The sequence below is a fragment of the Lathamus discolor genome, chromosome 2, assembly GCF_037157495.1.
Source record: "Lathamus discolor isolate bLatDis1 chromosome 2, bLatDis1.hap1, whole genome shotgun sequence".
Classification (NCBI taxonomy): domain Eukaryota; kingdom Metazoa; phylum Chordata; class Aves; order Psittaciformes; family Psittacidae; genus Lathamus; species Lathamus discolor.
Window position 1 is genome coordinate 113233437 of NC_088885.1, and position 20504 is coordinate 113253940.

Here is a 20504-nt window from a genome sequence, read left to right on the forward strand (position 1 = left end):
TTCTGATTGCAACTGCAGTCTCCAGCGCTGACACCACATATACACCCACATACCTACAAGTGGATAAACACAGAACATCACACAGAGTCTGAAGCTCTACCTCTGTAGACTAATGTCTAACGTGGTGAATTCCACATATTTAATTTGTTATTAAAAGAAAAAAGCAAGCTCTTTAATAAAGCTTTAATAAATGTGGAACTGTTTATCCCTGACTTCTCTAAAACTCCAAAATTAAACTTGCAGTATGCGTTCAAGAGTCTGAGGGAGAAAATATTTTATGACTTAATGCTCAAATATTACCATGTGTGCAGTTTATTTTGTCAATACTGTGATTCTCTGAATTTCAGCGTGGGAGTGGAAGCTGGAGCTGCTGCAATCAGAGGGGAAGCATAAAAGTGGATGAGAGGACAAGTTATCAGCAAAGCTCACAAGCAGTCAGTTGTGGATTGTAACATCCTTGCTGTCTTCATCAGCATCCTATAACATTTAACTTCCCCAGGTCAAACATGGCAAGGTTGCTCCATTACACGAGAGCCAGAAGGGGGAAATTTACTATTGATGGCACTTTAGGAACCCCACACTTACTTTTGCCACATACTTGAAATGAAACACCATGCCCTACAAGTTCCCCAGGTCTAGGGCTCCGTTTTGACTACATACTAGATACTTGCTTTATCAAGGTACATGCAAAACACCCAAGCGCCTTGAAATCTCACCTTGAAATCATCAGGAATGAGGAGTTTGGATGTCCTTAAAAAATTCAAGATATATCTGAACATCTGCCCATCTCTGTCGATGAAATAATGCTGCTTGAGACTGTCGAGGACAATGGGCTCTGTGCCGTCGAAAAGTCGGCCGATTCTGGAGAGAAAACAAGAGGAGAGCAGCAGGGTCAGGCTAAGCCTTGCTCAGCAGCCATTCAAATGGCCTGATGCTGCAAAACCCCCTCACACCAACTGATTACTAAGAAAAGGGATGGTTTCAAAACACAGTTTAAAAGATGCATGGTTTCCAGTGTGGCCTTAAACTTCACTATGGACTGTAGTGGTAGGACAAGGGGTAACAGGTTCAAACTTAAATAGGGGAAGTTAAGATTAGATATCAGGAAGAGGTTCTTTACTGTGAGGGTGGTGAGGCACCGGGATGGGGTGCCCAAAGAAGTGATAAATGCTCCATCCCTGATGGTGTTCAAGGCCAGGCTGGACAGAGCCTCGGGTGACATGGTTTAGTGTGAAGTGTCCCTGCCCATGGCAGGGGGATGGAGCTTGATGATCTTAAGGTCCTTTCCAACCCCAACTATTCTATGATTCTATGTAGTGCAGCTGGGGAGGTAGAGCAGAAGCAGCTGGGGCAGGATTCTCTATCACACCAGCCTTGCTGCCCAAATAAACGTCCTGTGAGATGACACCCCCTGATGATTTTGGTACCTCTCTTCATAACCCAGATCAGCAGACCCTATTCTCCAGATGCACCCACCCCTTGATTGACTCCATTCTTCTTTCACAGTGAACCTGATTTAGTTTGGAAATTGTACTTGGGAAACAGCAGTGGGTTTTTTGGTTATTTCCTTGTTTCTTGTTTGGTTTTAAACCCAGTTAATTTATTGGATGCCGTTTAGGAGGATGCCATGGAGGCCAGGCTGGACAGAGCTTTGGGCAACCTGGTCTAGGGGAAGGTGTCCCTGTCCATGGTGGCTGAGTGAAACTCACTCTTCAAGGTCCCCTCCCACCCAAACCACTCTGTGATTTACTGCAACTAACAGTCAGGCAGGCATTGTGGGAATAAGAAGCTTATATAAAGGTTATACAAAGATATACAAAGGTTATAACATTTCAATGCGAGGTAACTATTTCACAGTAAAAAATAACTGTTTGTGGCAGACATCAATAAAATAATCAGGAAAAACGCATCAGTTTTTTAGATACTGAGCGCCAGAACCACCCAGCCAGAGAGCTCCTGCTTGCCAAAACTTCTTACAACATCAGCTGCTGGGTACGTACATGTTTTCTGGACATGTGCCTCACAAACAAAGCTCTAGTTAGAGCATCAGGAAGGGGTGAAAACTCCTAACAAAACCCTTGCCAGGATAACATGAAGTATACGTTTCTGCACCACGGCATTTGCAAAACGCTCCTGAGTCACTGGTGGTTTCCTAATGAAATCAGCAGGAGTGACTGGTAGGTTTGACTTTGTGTGCCTGTTCATATGTCTGTATGAGGAATGTGGAAGTACTTTGTGATTCTTTCCAACACCAGAACTGTAAATAAAATGGTCTCAAAATAGCTCGCTTGCAATACATCACACAGACACCCTATGTGAAATACCACTGACGGTTTGGGGTGTGATTTTAGAGCCCTGTCACAACCTGTTACATTCTGAAGATACTGTGTTTTCATTATTCTAATGAAAAGACTCATTTGTATGTAGTTTTTGTCCCAATACAACCAATCCGTTCTGGGAACCAGCACACTAAAACCTCTGCAGGTTATTAAAGAGCATACAATAGTATCACCAGACGTCAGCATGGAGCTAGGGGACCAATAGGCACTTCTATCCCCTGATCGCACTCAGTATGTGGTGCAGGTAAGGTACAAATCTGTCTTCTCGTGACAAGGGTAGAGTGAGCACAACAAACAGTCATGGCACACTATTTTTGCTCTGAAAGAAGTGAAGAAACAACCATTCCCTACCGCCACCAGAAAAAAACAAACCACACACAACCACCAAAAACTCAGAGGTGATCATCCCTCCTTGGCTGCACAAAGCAACCCAGGCTGAGAGATGCCCCATCCATTAGCCAGCAAAAAGGGATCTCGAAGGCAAGGCTCAAGAGGCAAAAAGCAGAAGTGATTCCCAGAGAGGAAGAGATGGCAGGGCTTGCTGCTGGGTCTTGGGGCTCCAGGTGACTACATGCTGTGTCGCACCCGCAGCCATACACCCCGCCTTTGAAAACAGCACAGGCAACCCAAATGGAGTTTGGAGGGATGTCTGTGCCCACAGCAGGGACCTCCAGCAGTACACCCAGTAATAAGTTGTGAACAGAATACAAGACTCATCTATTTATTTTTCCTCACCAGCTGGGAGAGATGAAGACCAAGAAAGAAATAAAACCCCATTAACCTCAGCTGACCACTTACAAGTCCGTAAGAAATACCTAAATCAATTCCATTTGCATGAAATCTGTAACATATAAGGAATTAAATGTATTTTTGTAGACTGATCAAGTACAAAATATTTCTTTTCCAAAGCTGTCCCTTAGAACTAGTCCAGTTTTCTTCCTCTGATTCTTGTTACTGCCTGCCCTGCTGCTCAAAATTTAAGCCGTGAAAGCCCACATAATACAGGCTCCTGTTCACTAAGTGGATGAACAACATTTAAGTCTAATATGGATGCACTCAGCATTTGGAATTAATTTTCCCCTATACTCAAGCATGTCATCTTGGAATCTATTGTGGAATTCACACACAAAACATACATATTTGGCCAAGTCAGTCATTACTGAAATATATAATTGTAATTGGTTTCTGCAGCATTTTCCTACTTCTAAATTACTACTATAATTACATATTTTAAACCTCTAGGCTTTTTGGTCTTCACTTTATTAATTGTTTAGGAGAAAAACAAGATAGTATCAGAGGATGGAGCCTTAACAAAACTATAATGCTGACGAGAGTGCACTGCCATTAAGGGTGCTACCTGGGAACTGAAAGGCTTTGGGCTGGAAGAGTTAACGAAGTGCTGCCTTGGTGCACTGCTGCTTTGCAGCAGCAGAAAAACCCAAGGAACTGCAAAGCCCCAGTTCCCTTCCAGCTCCCTTCCCAGGATCACTTTTCAACACACAACTGCACTTCCCCATGTTAAACCAGCTTTGGAAGGGTAGACCCCCAGCACAGAGACTTCTGTATGCAAAATCAGATTCTTTTTCATTTTCAGATGGAAAAACGTAGATTCCAGCTTCCTTCACATAGCCTCCAGGGGAAGATCTGCGACAATATGGGACCCAAACCTGGTGGCACAGTCCTTCTCCTCAGCTGCATTTGCTACACCCAGCAGGAGAGAAGACCTGGCCGTGCCAGGATCTGGGCGAGGACCAACGCCTTCACCCTCCAGCCTCACCCTGAGCTCTGGGGTTCCTGGAAGCACAGTGGCAAGCGCTCTGCTATGCCTTGCTTGGCAATTTTTCTGTACAATATGACTTGAGCAACCATCCTCACTGTCACCCACAGCTCCACTGTTACTCCTGCTTGGTCTCACGCTGCCATTGTAAACACTTAAGAGCCATCAGTCCGCTGGCATGAGAAGGGACTGTTAAGTCATGTTTATTATAATTCCACACCCCAGGAAAACCTGAAAGATGTTTTTTCCCCATTTCCTTCTTGATGACATTGGCAAAAGATTGAATGGATTTCCAAACATGAAACTGCTTTGAAGGAGGCTTGCAAAATAGGCTGATAATTATATGCAGAATTAGCCAAATATCAAGGGGAAAGGATAAGAGACTGTAGTCCATTCACAAGAAAACGTACTTCTGAGATATTTAATTAAAACTATCAGGCTGGAATTTTCTGTATATCAGGAAAATTAATGTCCCATGGGTTGAAAGTGCGACCTCCAATGGGTAATAATTAAGGTCTGTGGCTTTAAGTATCACATTCCCCTGTCAGAAATCATATTCTTCAAGGGTAGAAAATCTAACCAGTGGAAAACTCTGCTTCCATCAGAGAACTTGGTTTTACTGTAAGGACACAAAACAGCTACAGCCACACGCCTGGTTTTAGTGGGGAGGAAACAACAGGACAGTACTTCATGGAATAAAATGGATCCTTCTCCCCACAGACCAGCACTCCCATAGCAGCATTGCTAGAACAAAAAGCTAGCACGGGAAGATCACAGAATCACAGAATCACAGAATCCCAAGGGTTGGAAGGGACCTCAAAAGATCATCTAGTCCAACCCCCCTGCAAGAGCAGGGTAACCTACAGTACATCACACAGGAACTTGTCCAGGCGGGCCTTGAATATCTCCAGTGTAGGAGACTCCACAACCCCCCTGGGCAACCTGTTCCAGTGCTCTGTCACTCTTACAGTAAAGAAGTTCTTCCTGATGTTAACGTGGAACTTCCTATGCTCCAGTTTACACCCATTGCCCCTTGTCCTATCACTGGATATCACTGAAAAAAGCCTAGCTCCATCATCATGACACCTACCCTTTACATATTTGTAAACATTGATGAGGTCACCACTCAGTCTCCTCTTTTGCAAGCTAAAGAGACCCAGCTCCCTCAGCCTCTCCTCATAAGGGAGATGTTCCACTCCCTTAATCATCTTTGTGGCTCTGCGCTGGACTCCTTCAAGCAATTCCCTGTCCTTCTTGAACAGAGGGGCCCAGAACTGGACGCAATATTCCAGATGCGGCCTCACCAAGGAGATGACTGGATTTCTCAAATTCTTCAGAAACAAGTTCTGTTTCTCAAGCATAAAAATATATAAAATATACTCAGTCCACAGCAAAGCTGTATACACAGTGTAAGTGGTTATAACCTTGCAGTCTCAGTGTAGAAGTATTTACATATATATTATTATACACATAAGGAAAAAGACTTCCCTTTAGTATATTCTGGCTCAGTTGAGGATTTGGGAAAGCAGCAATAATTAGGAACGAGACAGCCAATATTAATTAAACATGTCAACTATTGCGCAACTTAAAACTAAGAAATAGGACAGAGTTCTGCAGATTGTTTTAATGGCTTCTGTGGATGGAGCTAAAATTCTTTCTTTTTGTAATCAAAGGGATACATGGAACACGGAAAAGACACAAGCCTTGATGTTTGCAAGCACGCAGAATATTTCATTACTTTCAATAAACCTTCCCTGAGAAAATATAGACTCCTTACTATTGAATATAATCAGTGTATTATTTCTCATACTATCATCCTTATTAGAGGACACTTTGAACTCGAACTAACTGAAAAACTTTTGCAATATACTACTTTCACCAGCTCTAAGCTGTCAGCTTCCCCTGTTCCCTGTATGTTTTGCAGAACCACAAAAAGGGATGAAAACTCCTGGTGTGAAGCCATTTTAATAACCCAGCAGAAAGAACTGAGCAGCAGGAGAACCCTCAGAGATGTCCCACCACCTACAATCCCAGGGTGAGGCTTGGGACTCCACCAAGGTCCGATATTCAGGCAAAGGGCAAAGTACTCATGAAAACACATCTTTCTCCCTCCAATAATGGATCGCATGGCAAAGAAAAAGCATGTTAGTTGAAATCTTACTCATCTGATTGGAGCCACTGTAGGGAAGTGAGTAAGGGTTTGGCCTTTACGGGGATAAGTGCGTGCAAGTTTTATTGTCACATCATTATATTTATGTGACTAATGGGAATGCTTATTTAACACTCTGGGGTGTGTGAAGAGCGAGCTGGAATAGCCTTTTTACTTCTTTTTTTCCTCTGCAACTTTTTAGTCCACATTGTCCTTATTAATTTCTTTTCATTTTCTTTCACTGAGTGCTCAAAGGCAATTTGCATAAGAGCCCATTATAAATTAGATCTGTTTAATGCTATGCTCATCTCATAGCTATTTAATTTTACTCCCTTGTACGTCTAAATCATATAATTTTGCACTGCCCCCTGAAAGCTAGTACATTTGAAGACGCATCCAGCTCTTCAACCAGGGAGAAATGGTATCCTACCCAAGCGGAGGTTTCTATTCTTTTTTCAGAGGACCACTATGACAGTAACAACCTGCTCTTTTCTGAATATCTCGCATCATTTGGATCTACAGTGACTGAATATGCAGCTACATTTATAACTCTGCATAACAAAAGTTGGCTCATAAACATGATCTAACAGAATACATTTGCAATTTTCAGGAACATATATTATGAAAACCACATTTTAACCAAACACCCTGTTGTAATCTCTTGCTCTCGGTGCTATTGTAATTTGTTCTTATCTCTTCTTCCTTACATTTAATTTAAGGTTTCATGTCCATGAGTCTCAGGAATTCCTTGGCACAGACAGTACTTGTATTGTCAGAAGAGGCACGAATACAATGATTATAAAGCAAAGGTAACAGGGGAAAAATGTATTGAAACCTAAATTCTCATCGAACCTTCTATAGAAAGGGTATTTATATAGGAGCCAAAGTGACAGAGCAAGAAGGATGCATGGGAGGAGGTATTAAAATACCAGTTCTCATGAGATTTAAAAGAAAATGTTACATTGCATTCTGAAGAACAGATAAATCCCAGATCCTGAGTAGAAAGATGTCAAACCTTTGTGGAAATATTTGCTACAGATTAAAGAACTGAATCATTTACATGGAGATCATTTCAAACATCTTAAGATAGTTATTTGAACATGGAAGCAAAAGAGAAGGTAAAGGCAGGCTCAGAGGGCTAATAAAACATTTACAAGAAATTGAGATAGACAAGAAGCGGTGAATAGTTTTCAAGGCAGAGCAAAGCATACTAAGAGCAGATGGGAAGGATCTGAAATGATGAGTGAGGTGGTATCATCAGGGAATATATCCGAGGCAAAAAGAAAAACCAAAGCATGGGATTTGCTGTAACCTGCCTGATCAGAGGCAGTACTAGCAGCAGAGATGAAAGCAAATCAGACATATTATAAAATGAACCAACAGTCATTGGATCTAACCCACATGGACAAACTGACACATTAACTGGAAAAGAATAAGTTGCACAACACCATGTAGTCATGTTGCAGGAATGCTACTTACACGAGAGCGAACTACTGCTTTGTACACTGCAGATGAGCGTGGAGATGTGCAACTAAATGACAGCTGAACAAAAGAGGATATATGGGTCACAGGAAACATTGGGATGAATACAAAATATGGATGGCTAAGGCTCCAGAAGTCAGTAGCAACACCCTAATCTCTGCCTGAAAATGAAGTTTTCCAAGAAAAATAAAACCTGTATTTTCCGTGCTAAACACGTGATCTAGGTATCTAGGAGATTCACACCAGAAGTGATAATTACACTACAAAATAGAGCTAATACATGTACATAACATACTCATTGACAGCCTCTGCAGGGTGCCCAAATGTCAAACAGAAGTAAGCCAATAAGAGTAGGCTCTATCACAGCATTTTCCCAGGATGTTCAAACCCTCATGCTCAAATTCAGGCCCATCATCCACCCAGAGCCAAACGGCACTTGTGGAAACACTGACATTTTAGAAAAGAAAAGAATAAATACTTGGGATGGGATCTGAAGAGCTGGTGACTCATGCACAGAAAGCTACACATGTGGGCAGATGGAAACCAGCTCCCACATTGCATGACAGCAGCAACGGTGAGGTCAGAAGAGCACTATCCTGGGACTGCAGATGATGGGTCAGAGAGTTTCTGTTTACCATATACCTTCTCCCTCTGCTCCAGTACACCGAAGAGATACAGACAGATAAGAGGAACAGGCTGCAACCCAAATCTGCATCTTTTCACACAAGGCTGGGTAGGTGTTTTAAAAGCAATTTCAATACCATGGCAGCCAAACCTCCTGAACCTCTAGGTTCCGTTACAGGCTTCAGATGTGGCTGAGAGGGGTCTGTCCTCTGCTCTCCACCTGCTCCCCCAAACCACAACCCTCGTGCCCACAAAATCCATCACTTTTAGCAAAGTGAGGTTCCTCCATGACAGACACTGAAGGTGCTGACACTTTCCAAGACATTGCATCTATCCCCGACTTTCACAGTCTTGCTTGTCTGCAGATACCAAGCACACCCTTAAGCCCTTTTGCTACCACACAGACCCATCTCCAGAAAAGATGGGTTCTTGCAATCCCAAAACAAGCTGTGCTTTTAGCCAAGCCACTATCCACAGAGCAGGACTACAGCTCCTCTCTTCCTCTCAGGCCCTAAGATACATCTCTGACCATCCAGCTCTCTACTGACCCACCCCACATGCCAAATCAAGGAGACTTGGAGCAGGGGAGGAGGCTGCAGATACCTGCTGCCATCCCTTTCAACACAAGTGGCATTGTGCTTCAGCCGTTTGTGAGGACATCAGGCAATGAGCAGCTACACACAGCAGCTCACCTGCATACCCACTGCTTCATAGTCACAGCATTTTATGCTTTACAACATCATCTCTCCTTGCTCTCTTTTTTCAGGCTCGCTCACACACTGGAGAGTAGACTGCAAGCCTTTAAGCCCCACGTCTCCTACAGCGTTTGGTGTATCTTGCAAATAAGTCCTTAAAAACTTTTTAGTTTTCCAGAGCATATCAAAACCAGTTTTCCTAAAATCATTTAAACCAATGAAATGTTAAATCAATTATCCATGCAAATACTTTTTTCCATCTCTGTTTTTGGTAACCAAGTTTTCTTGGCAATGATAACATTTCACAGAAAAATTAACAAATATTCTCTTTGCTTGCCAAGATAATTTTACTAAGCTTGAATCCGATTTCATTGAGGTATGTTATTTGTTTTATCTTGAGGGAAGCTGCCTATTAAGTTAGCAGCAACCGTGCCTTTTTGCTTATGATACGGTTATTACCAAGTTATCAGGAGTACCTTTAAGTTATTAGGGTGCAATGGCAAATTAAGTACTTTGTGTCATAATTAGCTAATAACTTTTGAATTATATTTTAATCACGTTTAAGATGGTCAGGTTTGCTGTGAGTACAGATAATGCAGGATAGGAGCAGAACTGGAGTATTTATCGTTCAGTACCAAAAGCTAAACTGGTGAATGCACAACAACCCAAAGGCCATGATAAAATATATATTCAGAACACTGAATGCCTTCACAGGCAGCAATGTTAAAAAGAAGAACTTGCATCTCAGGATCATGTTTAAGCAAAAATACAACAGCTCCAACCCACTCTCCTTTAAGCCTGTCAATTTTTCTCCAAAGAGACGTGCTAGCAATATCCATTTTTAAATCCCTATCAATAAATCTGTAAACGCAGATTCCACAAAGAACACTGTTCAAGCAACTCAGAGCTACCAGAGACATCCCCCTTTCAAAACTCCAAATGTTGAAGAAAACCCCAACCAACCAACAAAAAACTCTGTCAGAATAGAAGAAATTCTTTGATGTATTCCTTCGTACATCGAGTTTGCCCCTCAGCTTTCATGAATTTCATTCAAACATTATTAGCTCTCAGTATTCCCTCAAGAAGACTCAGCATCAAAATTCCACATACAAATCACTGGAAATTTGGAAACATCCTGAGATTCTCCATGAAATCCCTTAGAAAAAATAGCAGCAAAATGAGTTCTGGATCCAAACCCAACAGATACCCCAGTTAAGCACGTATGTAAGAAGTGCTGTGGTACTGCAAACTGCCCCTTTCCAGGATGTTACCTTGGGAACCAGGCATCATGTTTCACATGCCTGGAGCCTTTGCCCTGTAAAAAACAAATCACTGCAGTGAAACCGTAACGAATCAAGCTTCCCAACATCTTCACAACCCTGAGTACTTAGCCAGAAATCCAGCCTATGTTGTTTTGTTAACTGCTGCCTCCTCTAAGAGAAAGGACAGCGTGTTTCCATAGACAGGACAAGAACACACTTGCCCTTCCCTTTGCAAGAGTTACACAAACTCCTCCTGCGTTGCAGCCCATAAAGACAAGAGATTGTACAACTTAACCTCTGCACACTGTATGGGGAATCCTGTGGGGACTGCTTCTCAAGAGAGAAAGAGGTCACTTCTACATTAAAGCCTAAGCAAAAGCTTCTCATTAATTAACAAAATTCAGAGAGAAAGCGCTTCTAACACCTTTACCTCTTAACTACAGCGAGCCCATGTCCCCAGAAAACACCATCCTCCAGAGCTCAGAATGGAATAAAGTATTCCCAAACATCCTCGCTCTTCTGCTCTCAATAAATACCAATGAAAGTCACTTGCAAAGATCCTAACATCCTTCTCAAGTGCAGTTCATGCAGAGGACAACAATGTGCTACTGCTAGCTTGTACAGCAGAAGCCTGTAAAACCGATTAACAGGTTTCAACCCTGCTGCTGAACTTGGGCTCTGTCACAAGACAAATTTGCCAAGGAAAGTGGAAAGCATGTTCAGCCTGCTTTTTTTAAGCCATACAAGAACAGACAAAGGGAAAAATACACATATAAAGAACATTACTAAAGCAGTCAAAACAGGCTGAAGTGATGTCAGATATTAAAGATGGTCCTGCAAATTTCATTTGCAAACCTCTCTCCACATGAAACACTTTAGACTTGGTCTTTGATGACCTACTACTTTCCCACAGCACCCTCAATTCAGCATGCAAGCTGGGGATAAGCCAGGGTTGTACAGCATAGCAGACTTGCCCATGGGACCTCTGCTTTATCTGTTGGAGGAGCTGGAGAAGGCCTGACGGATGAGGAAGGGGTTGGAGGAAGGGAACACAGGTAAGGCAGATGGGGGCTGCCCTGGATAAATGAACTCTGCCCCAGCATGTGCCAGATTTCCTGCACGATGCTACCACCAAGCATGGTAGCCACATTTGGGTTTTTTGAGCTCCTTTTAGTGAAGCAAGAAGGTACTAGGTTAAGGAACGCTGCAAGGAAGGCATGCAAGAACGACTCTTCAGAAGAGGACACAATACACAGAAAATACAGCCCAAGGACATATGCTGCACTGAGGAGGAACAGGAGATGCTGATGACCTGTTTAGTAATTAAGCACCACATTTCTCTGTGCACAGCAGCAGGCAATCATGTATTGGAGATGGTATTACTACACATACAGCATGAAGGCAACAAACTAAGGTCATCTGGCTTCTCTAATAACATTCTTTTCCTATAAAGCTGACTAATTGCAATGAGACAAGCTGCAAGGCCAGCTACACAATAACACACTTACTACACTTCTTAAATATGTGTGTTTTGCTTTACCACTTAGCTCACCTGCTCACAGATTCCTCCATCTAGACCAAAAATGGTACTTCCAGGCTAACATCCTCCATTATAATGTCTTTGAGAAAGGCAATCCAGATAGCGTGACAGCATACATAACAGAGGTAACAAAGACATGATCACAGAATTAAATATGAGATACACAGGACTGTACACTGCTCTTGTTTTGATTAACTTATATACATTACAATTACGTTGCTATGATTCTTAGTGTGGACACACACATGTGCCTACAGAGACGTGTTTATACCCGTAGAACTTATTCCCATAAATTTACATGGTTAATCACTTCCATGCTAGAGTTGAAGTAATTCGAGTGCTTCAGTAACTAGGAAAATCACACTATTAACCAAATCAGCTCATACAAAACCTGTGCACGAATCAGTTAAGAAGACAGGAAAGTCCACCTAAAACAGCTTAGGCAGTGGTTCTGAGCAATAAATAATGTTTAATGCATAGGTTAGAAATGCCAAAGCCACACCTACACATTCTGCTGGTGGTAGGGTGATAAAAAACACAGAGATAACATTATTTCCATTGACAAACTTCACATATACAAAATAGTGGCTTTATTGTTTATTAAATTAGATGCTGTCATGGTGTAATCATCCCTGCAGCCATACCAAACCCAACGGTATGTCAGATGTATTTCTGTGGAGGAGTTGGAGAAGAAAGGAAGAGAACTGAGGTACAGCAGAGAAGCAATATAGCCCCATAAATAGTGGTGCGAGAAATAATTAATCCATGTATGTGAAAACAGACACTATAACTGCAGCCAGTGAAATCCTCAAAAATACCATGACAGGACTAAGTTACATCCTTGTCCCTTGAACACACAACAGCCAGGATGTCATTCAGTTGCCTAAATATGGGTGTCTGGTGCTACTTGAGATGCTCTAGAGCATCTCTGGGACCCCCCCTGAAGGGCTGGGGGATGGCACAGGGACACTACTGCAGACTTGTGCTCTCCCGGAGAAGCAACAAGAGTCCAGAAAGGAACCGTGTACTAGCTGCCTGTATTAAGGCAAGCGTATTCCACTCACAAAATGACCAGAAATTAACAGTACTGTTAAATCTGTATATTAAAGTCTTGACACTATTCTTCCTAGATACTAATTTCAATACAAAATTGGGCTTTACTAAATAAAAAAATAGCAAATTTATATGACATAAAATTGTGAACAATAGTTTGTAGTGCTCCTAAAACACGTAGGAATTTGTGGTGTTTTTAATTTGAGCACTATTTTACCCTGCAGTTCAGGTTACCCTCACACAGAAGAGCTGACTGTTCCTAGCTTCTTCCTGAGATGCAGCTTTACCAGAGGAAATACAGAAGAGTGCCATCTGAAGTCATATTATACTGCAAGTGTGTTTAGGACCCTCATTTCCTAAATGCAGGAAGGCAGCATCAAGTATTTCAGCAGGGTGTTGAAGTGACCTGACTCTAGGATTGAGCTCTACCCAGTGGATAGACACAGACACCTATGGAGGGCAGCCCACCCCACCTATGTGGGACTGGATCTCATTCCATGTACGCCTTGTGCACCACTACACTGGTGATCATGCACCTGAAAAATTACGACAACTCTGTTATGTAGCAACTAATAAATCCTGAATGCAAGCAAACAAGGGAAACAATCTGCGGAGAAACAGTCAAATAAGCATATTTGTCCTCCTTCACTCTGGAGGACTTACAATAGTGAGGATATCTATCTTACATCTGTTGTGATCTTCCTGGTAGAAACCTGCACAGCCCAAGAGCCAAAATTTCCCTGCGGCAATTCCAGGCTGCTAATAAACAAGACGCTGCCTACCGAACTGCGCACTGCTTTTAAACTGGCAGAAAGATGTTGATCATGGAGCAGCCTACTGCTTGAGTTTGGATGTTTTCATTATTTTGTTCACTTACATTTGAAGCCTTTTGCTAAAATGACAGAACTAAACTTAAGTACACTTGGATTAAAAAAAGGAAAGAAAACCCCAACATTGCCTGAGAGTTTTTCCATACTGCATTCGCCCTTGTCCCCAGACACCTGTACCACCACACTACTATAGTATCAATAGCTTAAACTGCAGCTTGCGCTAATACTGGGAAAAACCCCTCATCAACCACCAACACAGGCATGTATGCCAAAGAGCTATCATAGAATCATAGAATAGTTATGGTTGGAAAGGACCTTAAGATCACCTAGTTCCAACCCCCTGCCATGCGCAGGGACACCTCACAGTAGACCATATCACTCAAGGCTCTGTCCAACCCAGCCCTGAACACTGCCAGGGACAGAGCATTCACAATTTCCTTGGGAAACCCATTCCAGTGCCTCACCACCCTCACAGTAAAGAACTTCTTCCTTATATCTAACCCGAACTTTCCCTCTTTAAGTTTGAACCCGTTACCCCTTGTCCTACCACTAAAGTCCCTAATGAATAGTCAAGAGCTATGACCCCTTTACCAACAAGAAGAAAAAAGCTACACTTTAGTGAGAAAAATCCTGAATTTCAATCTAGAATTTTAGAATTCTGTTAGAATAATGCAAGTTCCAATACGGGCACTTTCCAATATAGGGACAGAAAACCATTCCAAGAAGTTCTTCCACCTCTCTGATTGCTGAAAATAAAACATGTTACAACAATCTTGCATTACCTCCTCCACATGTGTAGCTACTTAATACCAATACTTTTTGCTCTGTATCTGACTGTAATAAAATTTTAATCTAGCAGAAATGCAGGTGTTTTGGTAGATTTCTGATATTTATTTTTTCCCATGCATCACCACAAGGCATAGATGTAATTGTTTTCTACTATCTTTACAGGAGATCTACAAAACCACATTATTGAAAGGTGCAGAAGCCTGAAAATAATTTGGGGTAATGAAGAGCTGCACTGTTTCATCAGACCACCACCTCTCCAGAAGCCACCGGTGATACAACAAACAGTTTGGGGCTATAGGACGATTCTGATAATTTTCCATTACTTTCCTAAAAACCTGCTTTTTCACTGTTCAGAGGCAGGCAGAAGCCAGTTAGCAGAATGAAAGAAAGGAGTCTGGAAAAACACGGTGTCTGAGAACAATCAACTCTGACTGTGAAACCAGACCACCAAACTATATGTTCTTGCTAAGCACCACATGCATGAAAGTTGCATTTATTTCCATTGACCATGCAATCCCTAGATGGAAACCTACAGTGCACTCCTTGGCCACTCACTTTTGCACAGCTTTTCTTCCCCCAGTGTACACCACAAGATGCCTAACAAAAAGGCACAGGAGATGAAATGACCCGGGTGTCCAGTTGTGAAGCAGAAGCCAGAAGGAGCTGCTTCGTGATGGGTTTTAACAGGGGGGAGAAGGCACCTGAAGCCAGATCAGGCTCTGTGATATTTCTACTTATACTGCAGCAATAAAGTCCATAGAAAAGCAGCAAAACACTGAGATTTGCTTGCAGCAGCCCCTGTCAGATGCCTGCCCCAAGCCTTACTGCTCATCAACTGTGCCCATAACAAGAAGCCCCACACTCCATCTCTGCATCCACCAGCCCACCCAGGGCTCCAGCTGCAGTGGGCAGCAGCAACACAATCACACGAGTGATCTTTGCTGCCTCTAATTGCCATCAGACACTACCTACCTACTTTGATGTTGAAAGACCTCTGGCAGGGATATGCCCCAGGGATTTACACTGCTGTAAGGAAGTCTGTCACATCTACACTGGTAGTGCAAAGGCAGACAGTGAGGGCTTTGCTAACTGGGATTGGTGAGAACTGTTGACTAAGACCTGAATCTCACAACAGACTGACGAAGGGAATAAATATTTCTCCACTGTGCTTCAAGGGCTGGTTGCTCTTCATGGAAAATCTTCTGCTAAACAATACTGAGGGATACAGAAACAGCCAGTGTATGACTGTGGATAGCAGCTTCTTCTCAGGATCAAAGTCAGAGAAGATGTATTTGCTCCTTAGAGTCTGCAAACATGGGCAAAATTAAATTCCTCCACATCTAATTTTGGGAGCACATCACTTGCTTATTACTTAGACAAGTCGAAGAATGGGTTTCACCTTAACCTCTGAAGCAGGGAAAGCTCTCCCCTGTACCACCCACACTCCCGCTCTGCTCCCTCGCTGCTACAAGTGCTTTGTTACAACGGCAGAATAATATTAGGACAGTGATGAGGAAAATGAACTCCCTCCAGTATGATGGATGTGCCTTCATTTCAGACATACATTTAGTCAGCAATGTGCTACAACAAAACTGACCTTTAGCAGGACTAGATTTCACTGACTCCATTTTGTGTTTTTTGGAGACCTCACCCCATTTATTTTGTTCTGTTTGCAGTCTCTGCAGTTTCCAGCTGATAAAGCTTTCATCATGAGTCACCTTTCCAGCGGAAGCAGACTGCAAAAAAAATATTGAACCATGGAAGGCCAAAGGATAGAGTCCTTCCTGAAATCCTTCACAGCAACAGGAAGGGCCCTCAGAAGAAGCATTCCTGGAGAATGAGAACTGAGCTACTAGCTTTATGCTTTTTGCATGGTATAGAAGCCTGTTGGACATTCTTCATCACTCCCAGGGCCCTTCGGGTTTGTCATGTTTCCAGATCTTCATTAATGAAGAAAAGGAAGAAGGACTCACACCTCTGATTTTGCTACTCAGCATTTTAATAGGAAATAAAGTGACCCACCCTGGAAGCTAAGCACAACTGAAAGTCACAGCCATACCAGCTGTTTCTATTTTCAAACCAATGTTTTATGCCTTGTAATGATACCAGAGAAGCAATGATTTCCAATAGCATCCTTCTCACCCTTCCTTTTGCTGAGCTTACCGAAGAGAGAATCACAAAACATATGGGATTAGTGCTTTTATTTCTGCTTCCCAAGTAGGGAATTAAACACTCAACCTGGAACGAGACCTCTGCGGTCCAAAGAGCAGTATCCATTCAGTTTCAGAGAGCTACACCATTAATCCAAAGCGGACACAAGAAAGCACCAATTGTAGCTCTGCTGATGAGTTTATCGGGGTTAGCTACAAAGCAAGAAAAGGCTGGTATGAAAGGCATGGCCTAAGGCCCAGCTTTATGTGACAGCAGTATTAGAAACTGGGAAAATGAGAATGCCTGATAAAAAGTGGAGCCTCTAAATACGCTTTAGCTACAGAAAAGCAGCAGTTTTTCCCCTCTGCCTCAGTTAGATCTTCCATGGGGGAAATACAAGCAGCGAGGCATCTTTCCTGCCACTATTTCCACAGCTTACATCTTCCTAGAATAACATTTACCACCATTTCCTTTCTCATGTATCTCCTTTGAACCAAAAAGACAGACACTGTCATGGGGCTTTCCCCTGCAGCAGCATGCTGGAGCCAGTGTGACTCCCTGTAGTGTTACTGCACCGGGGCTAGAAACTGCCATGAGTGGGGTACAGCACCACAACTTCATCAGGTTTTGGAAGGGCAGAAGGAAGATTAACATTCAGGGAAGCTTATTCACAGGAGAAGGTAGTAAAGTGAAATTTCACCTTAATACTCCGCAAAGGATGAGGACATTGCTTTTGAGAATATTAGCAAGACGTGAGAAAAACCTATTTAAAAGTCAGACACTGGCGTATCAGGAGCCAATCATGATGGACAGCAAAATGTCTGGAAAAAAATAGAAAATAAATACAATCTACACGTTCGAAAAGTAAACATGCAAACTTAGCATGCTTTTCATATGCTTTAAGGTGACTTCAGTCATATGCAGCTGTATCCACAACATTTAGAGAACAAGCAAAATCATCATCATCTTACTGTTCAAAACAGAACATGAGCTGTTTCATGAGACAAGCTCCAAGTATAAAATTAAAAATAACCTAACATTTTTTTAAAACTCTGAAATTACACTGCTAGTAAACTAGAGTTTGATAGCAATAGCTGTTGAGGCTGGAGAAATTACCATCATGGTGTTATCTAATCTCTCCCCAGAAGTCAAGAATTATGACTAAACCCTTCCAACACAGATATAGCCTGAAATTCTATGTCAGAAGTATGTCCAATTGCATTTGGCAACCCTTAGTCAAGAGAGAGGCTGACTATAATTGGATAAATATTTGAAGTGCTTCATTATTCATGTAGGAAGGCTAGGTAAAAACTGTTTTGTAGTCCCAAGACACTGGAGGGTGTGTGTTATTGGGTAATAACCAATTAGGAACGTTGACAGCACTCTGCCTTTAGGATCACCCTAGCCAACAAAGCACCTGGGTGTATGTTGTTGTGCAAAGGCACACACCCACTGCCTACTGCTCAGTTTATTTAAGCAAACCTTTTACCAAAGGAAATGGAGGACACCCCAAAGGACATGCATTTGACAACTCCGTTGCATTCCAAAATACTGCTTCTTCATTCTTCCCTTTGCCCTCCAAAAATATTTCTTTTCTTTTTTTATTTCAACAGCACTTCTGAATTATTTATAGTACCGGTTATTGGAAACAAATCTGATCGCTTCTCTCTTTTATTGCATATAATCTACCAAAGAGCAACATCCTTATTATTTGTAGCAAGGAAACACCAACAGCAAAAGATCAGCTCCTAACCACATAATCTGGTAAAACACACCACTATGACATTAAGTAAATACTCTAAATTCAGAACAACAGAAATCAAAGTTCTTCCTTTCATGCTAGTCTAAGAAAAACATGTGAATCATTAGCACAGACATGCAAAAGATTTAAAAACTAACAGTTCTGACACTTGCTCACAAAACCAGAAATTCAACACCAAGGCAGCTCATGAGAGATCAGTCCAACCCCTTTCACTACCCAAGGTTAAAAGGTATTGATGGTACAAACACTGTTTTTCCTTTCCTCTTTTCTTTTTCGAAAGTTTGTATTCTGATTGAAAACAGAGCAATTCTCTACGAGATGCCTAATAGGACATTCATACCTACACATGAAACATTCAAAACTTTACCTGAACAATTTACCTGTTTCAAACCCACAAAATATGAATTCAATTTGTTACAAAGAGGAACATGCCAGTTTTTCTGCAGCTCTCATTTTCTGCCTTGTATCATATTTAGCCTGTCCTGTGGCGCTGAGAGTACTGCAGCATCTTCACTAAAATCCCCCAAATGTCACCTCTCCCTTTCCCCCATGTACCACCAAGACAATGTTTTGATGAAAGATCATCCATAGGCCCTCAAGATAATGGATTCAATGGGATACACTTAAAAGATCATTTTTCTCCCTCGTATTGACTACTTGCGCTGCTCTAAGACAGGAAGGGCTTTCATTTTTTATGTAAGCTGTAAGACCCCGAGGGCCCTCTAAACTGTTTAAGAGGGATCAATTTTCAGATGGGTAGAAGGGGCCCAGCAGACCTTCACAGTTTGGAATACCTTCGTCCCTGCGGATCCCCGACAAGTTTGGGCAAACCTAACACCAGCTCCCAGCCGAGCCGCTCTTTGGCATGGGAGCGTTTCCCACTGTTTAGGATTTGTGGTTAGCATTCACACAGAACTGTAATTTATAGTATGCATTCAGGGAACAAAATAAGAAAACACGAGTTTTGCAGAAGCAAAATAATCAGTACTGCTCATGGAGATAAACAGCAATAGAGCTGCTAAGCAAAGCAGCGCTTGGCACTGGCGTAGCGGCAGGAAACCATTACCCCGTGACAAGGGTTTAATACACTGACATTGTTGCAATTACATCCAGGCAACCTAACAAAACAAATTCATTGTACGGCACAAAATATTTTCAATTCAACATTGCAACATTTATTTTTTAATTACAGCACAAAGACGACTTTTGGGGTGTGGAAGTATGTAATCCATCATTTGCTCTGAAGTGACACACTTATGGCAAGTGCCATGCATTATAACTTTCTATGCCACAGTAAGCAACTACAAGCAATTTCTTAGGCAAGGAATGCAAAGGGTTTGGGTGTGGTCCTGGGAGATGCTGCTTATCCCTCCATCTCCCTCCGTGTCAGCGGGAGCCGAAGGCAAGCCACATATTGCTGCACTGGGACTTCAGTCACTCCTCCCATTTTACGCATGTCACAGAGCTTGTGACAGCTCTCTACTCATATAAAAAGAGTTTTCACCGTTCAAATACGGCCTGTGTGAGAACACAAATATGATTTTTAATTAAAAGGAATGGGATTTTAATAGGTCACTTAAAGAACAATTATGTCTACCATTTGACTGACAGGCATGTCACATTTTACTATGAAAACCCCACTGGGGTACAGGAGGTAGAATTAATCTTTATAAATTGATGAACTACTGAAGTATACCCCATTACATTTGATATTGCTACACTCAACCGTCTCATCTTACGAACAAAACCCCTGCCTCTTTCCATTACTCTTCCCTTTCACCTTTTTTAATCCTTCTCAAACAGAAAGGTTTTGATTCACAGCAGCTGAGCTGCCGGTGCTGCTCTCCTTCACTGAGTGCCAGTTCTGCAAGATGCAGCAGTGTGTAGAAATGTAAAAGATAGGTCTTCACTAATTAGCTTGGGTACCAGACGCAGCACAGCTGAGTTAGCTGGAAGCAGGATAAACGAGTCCAGGTGGAGCACTGCACTATATTGCTTTGAGCACCAGAGCTAGTCCAAGCGTCTACACACACTGCACTGCACAGTGGAAC

The 20504-nt window shown here is 42.2% G+C and overlaps 1 protein-coding gene across 6 annotated transcripts in view; it reads right to left on the bottom strand.

Annotated features, from left to right (window-relative positions):
- The window catches only part of LOC136008628 (BTB/POZ domain-containing protein KCTD1), a 99692-nt gene that overhangs the window by 3778 nt on the left and 75410 nt on the right, over positions 1–20504 (bottom strand). For all 6 annotated transcript variants that reach the window (XM_065668163.1, XM_065668167.1, XM_065668161.1 and 3 more), the window contains exon 3: positions 717–861. In XM_065668163.1, coding sequence (XP_065524235.1) covers positions 717–861 — 145 coding nt within the window. The remainder of the gene's footprint in view (positions 1–716; positions 862–20504) is intronic.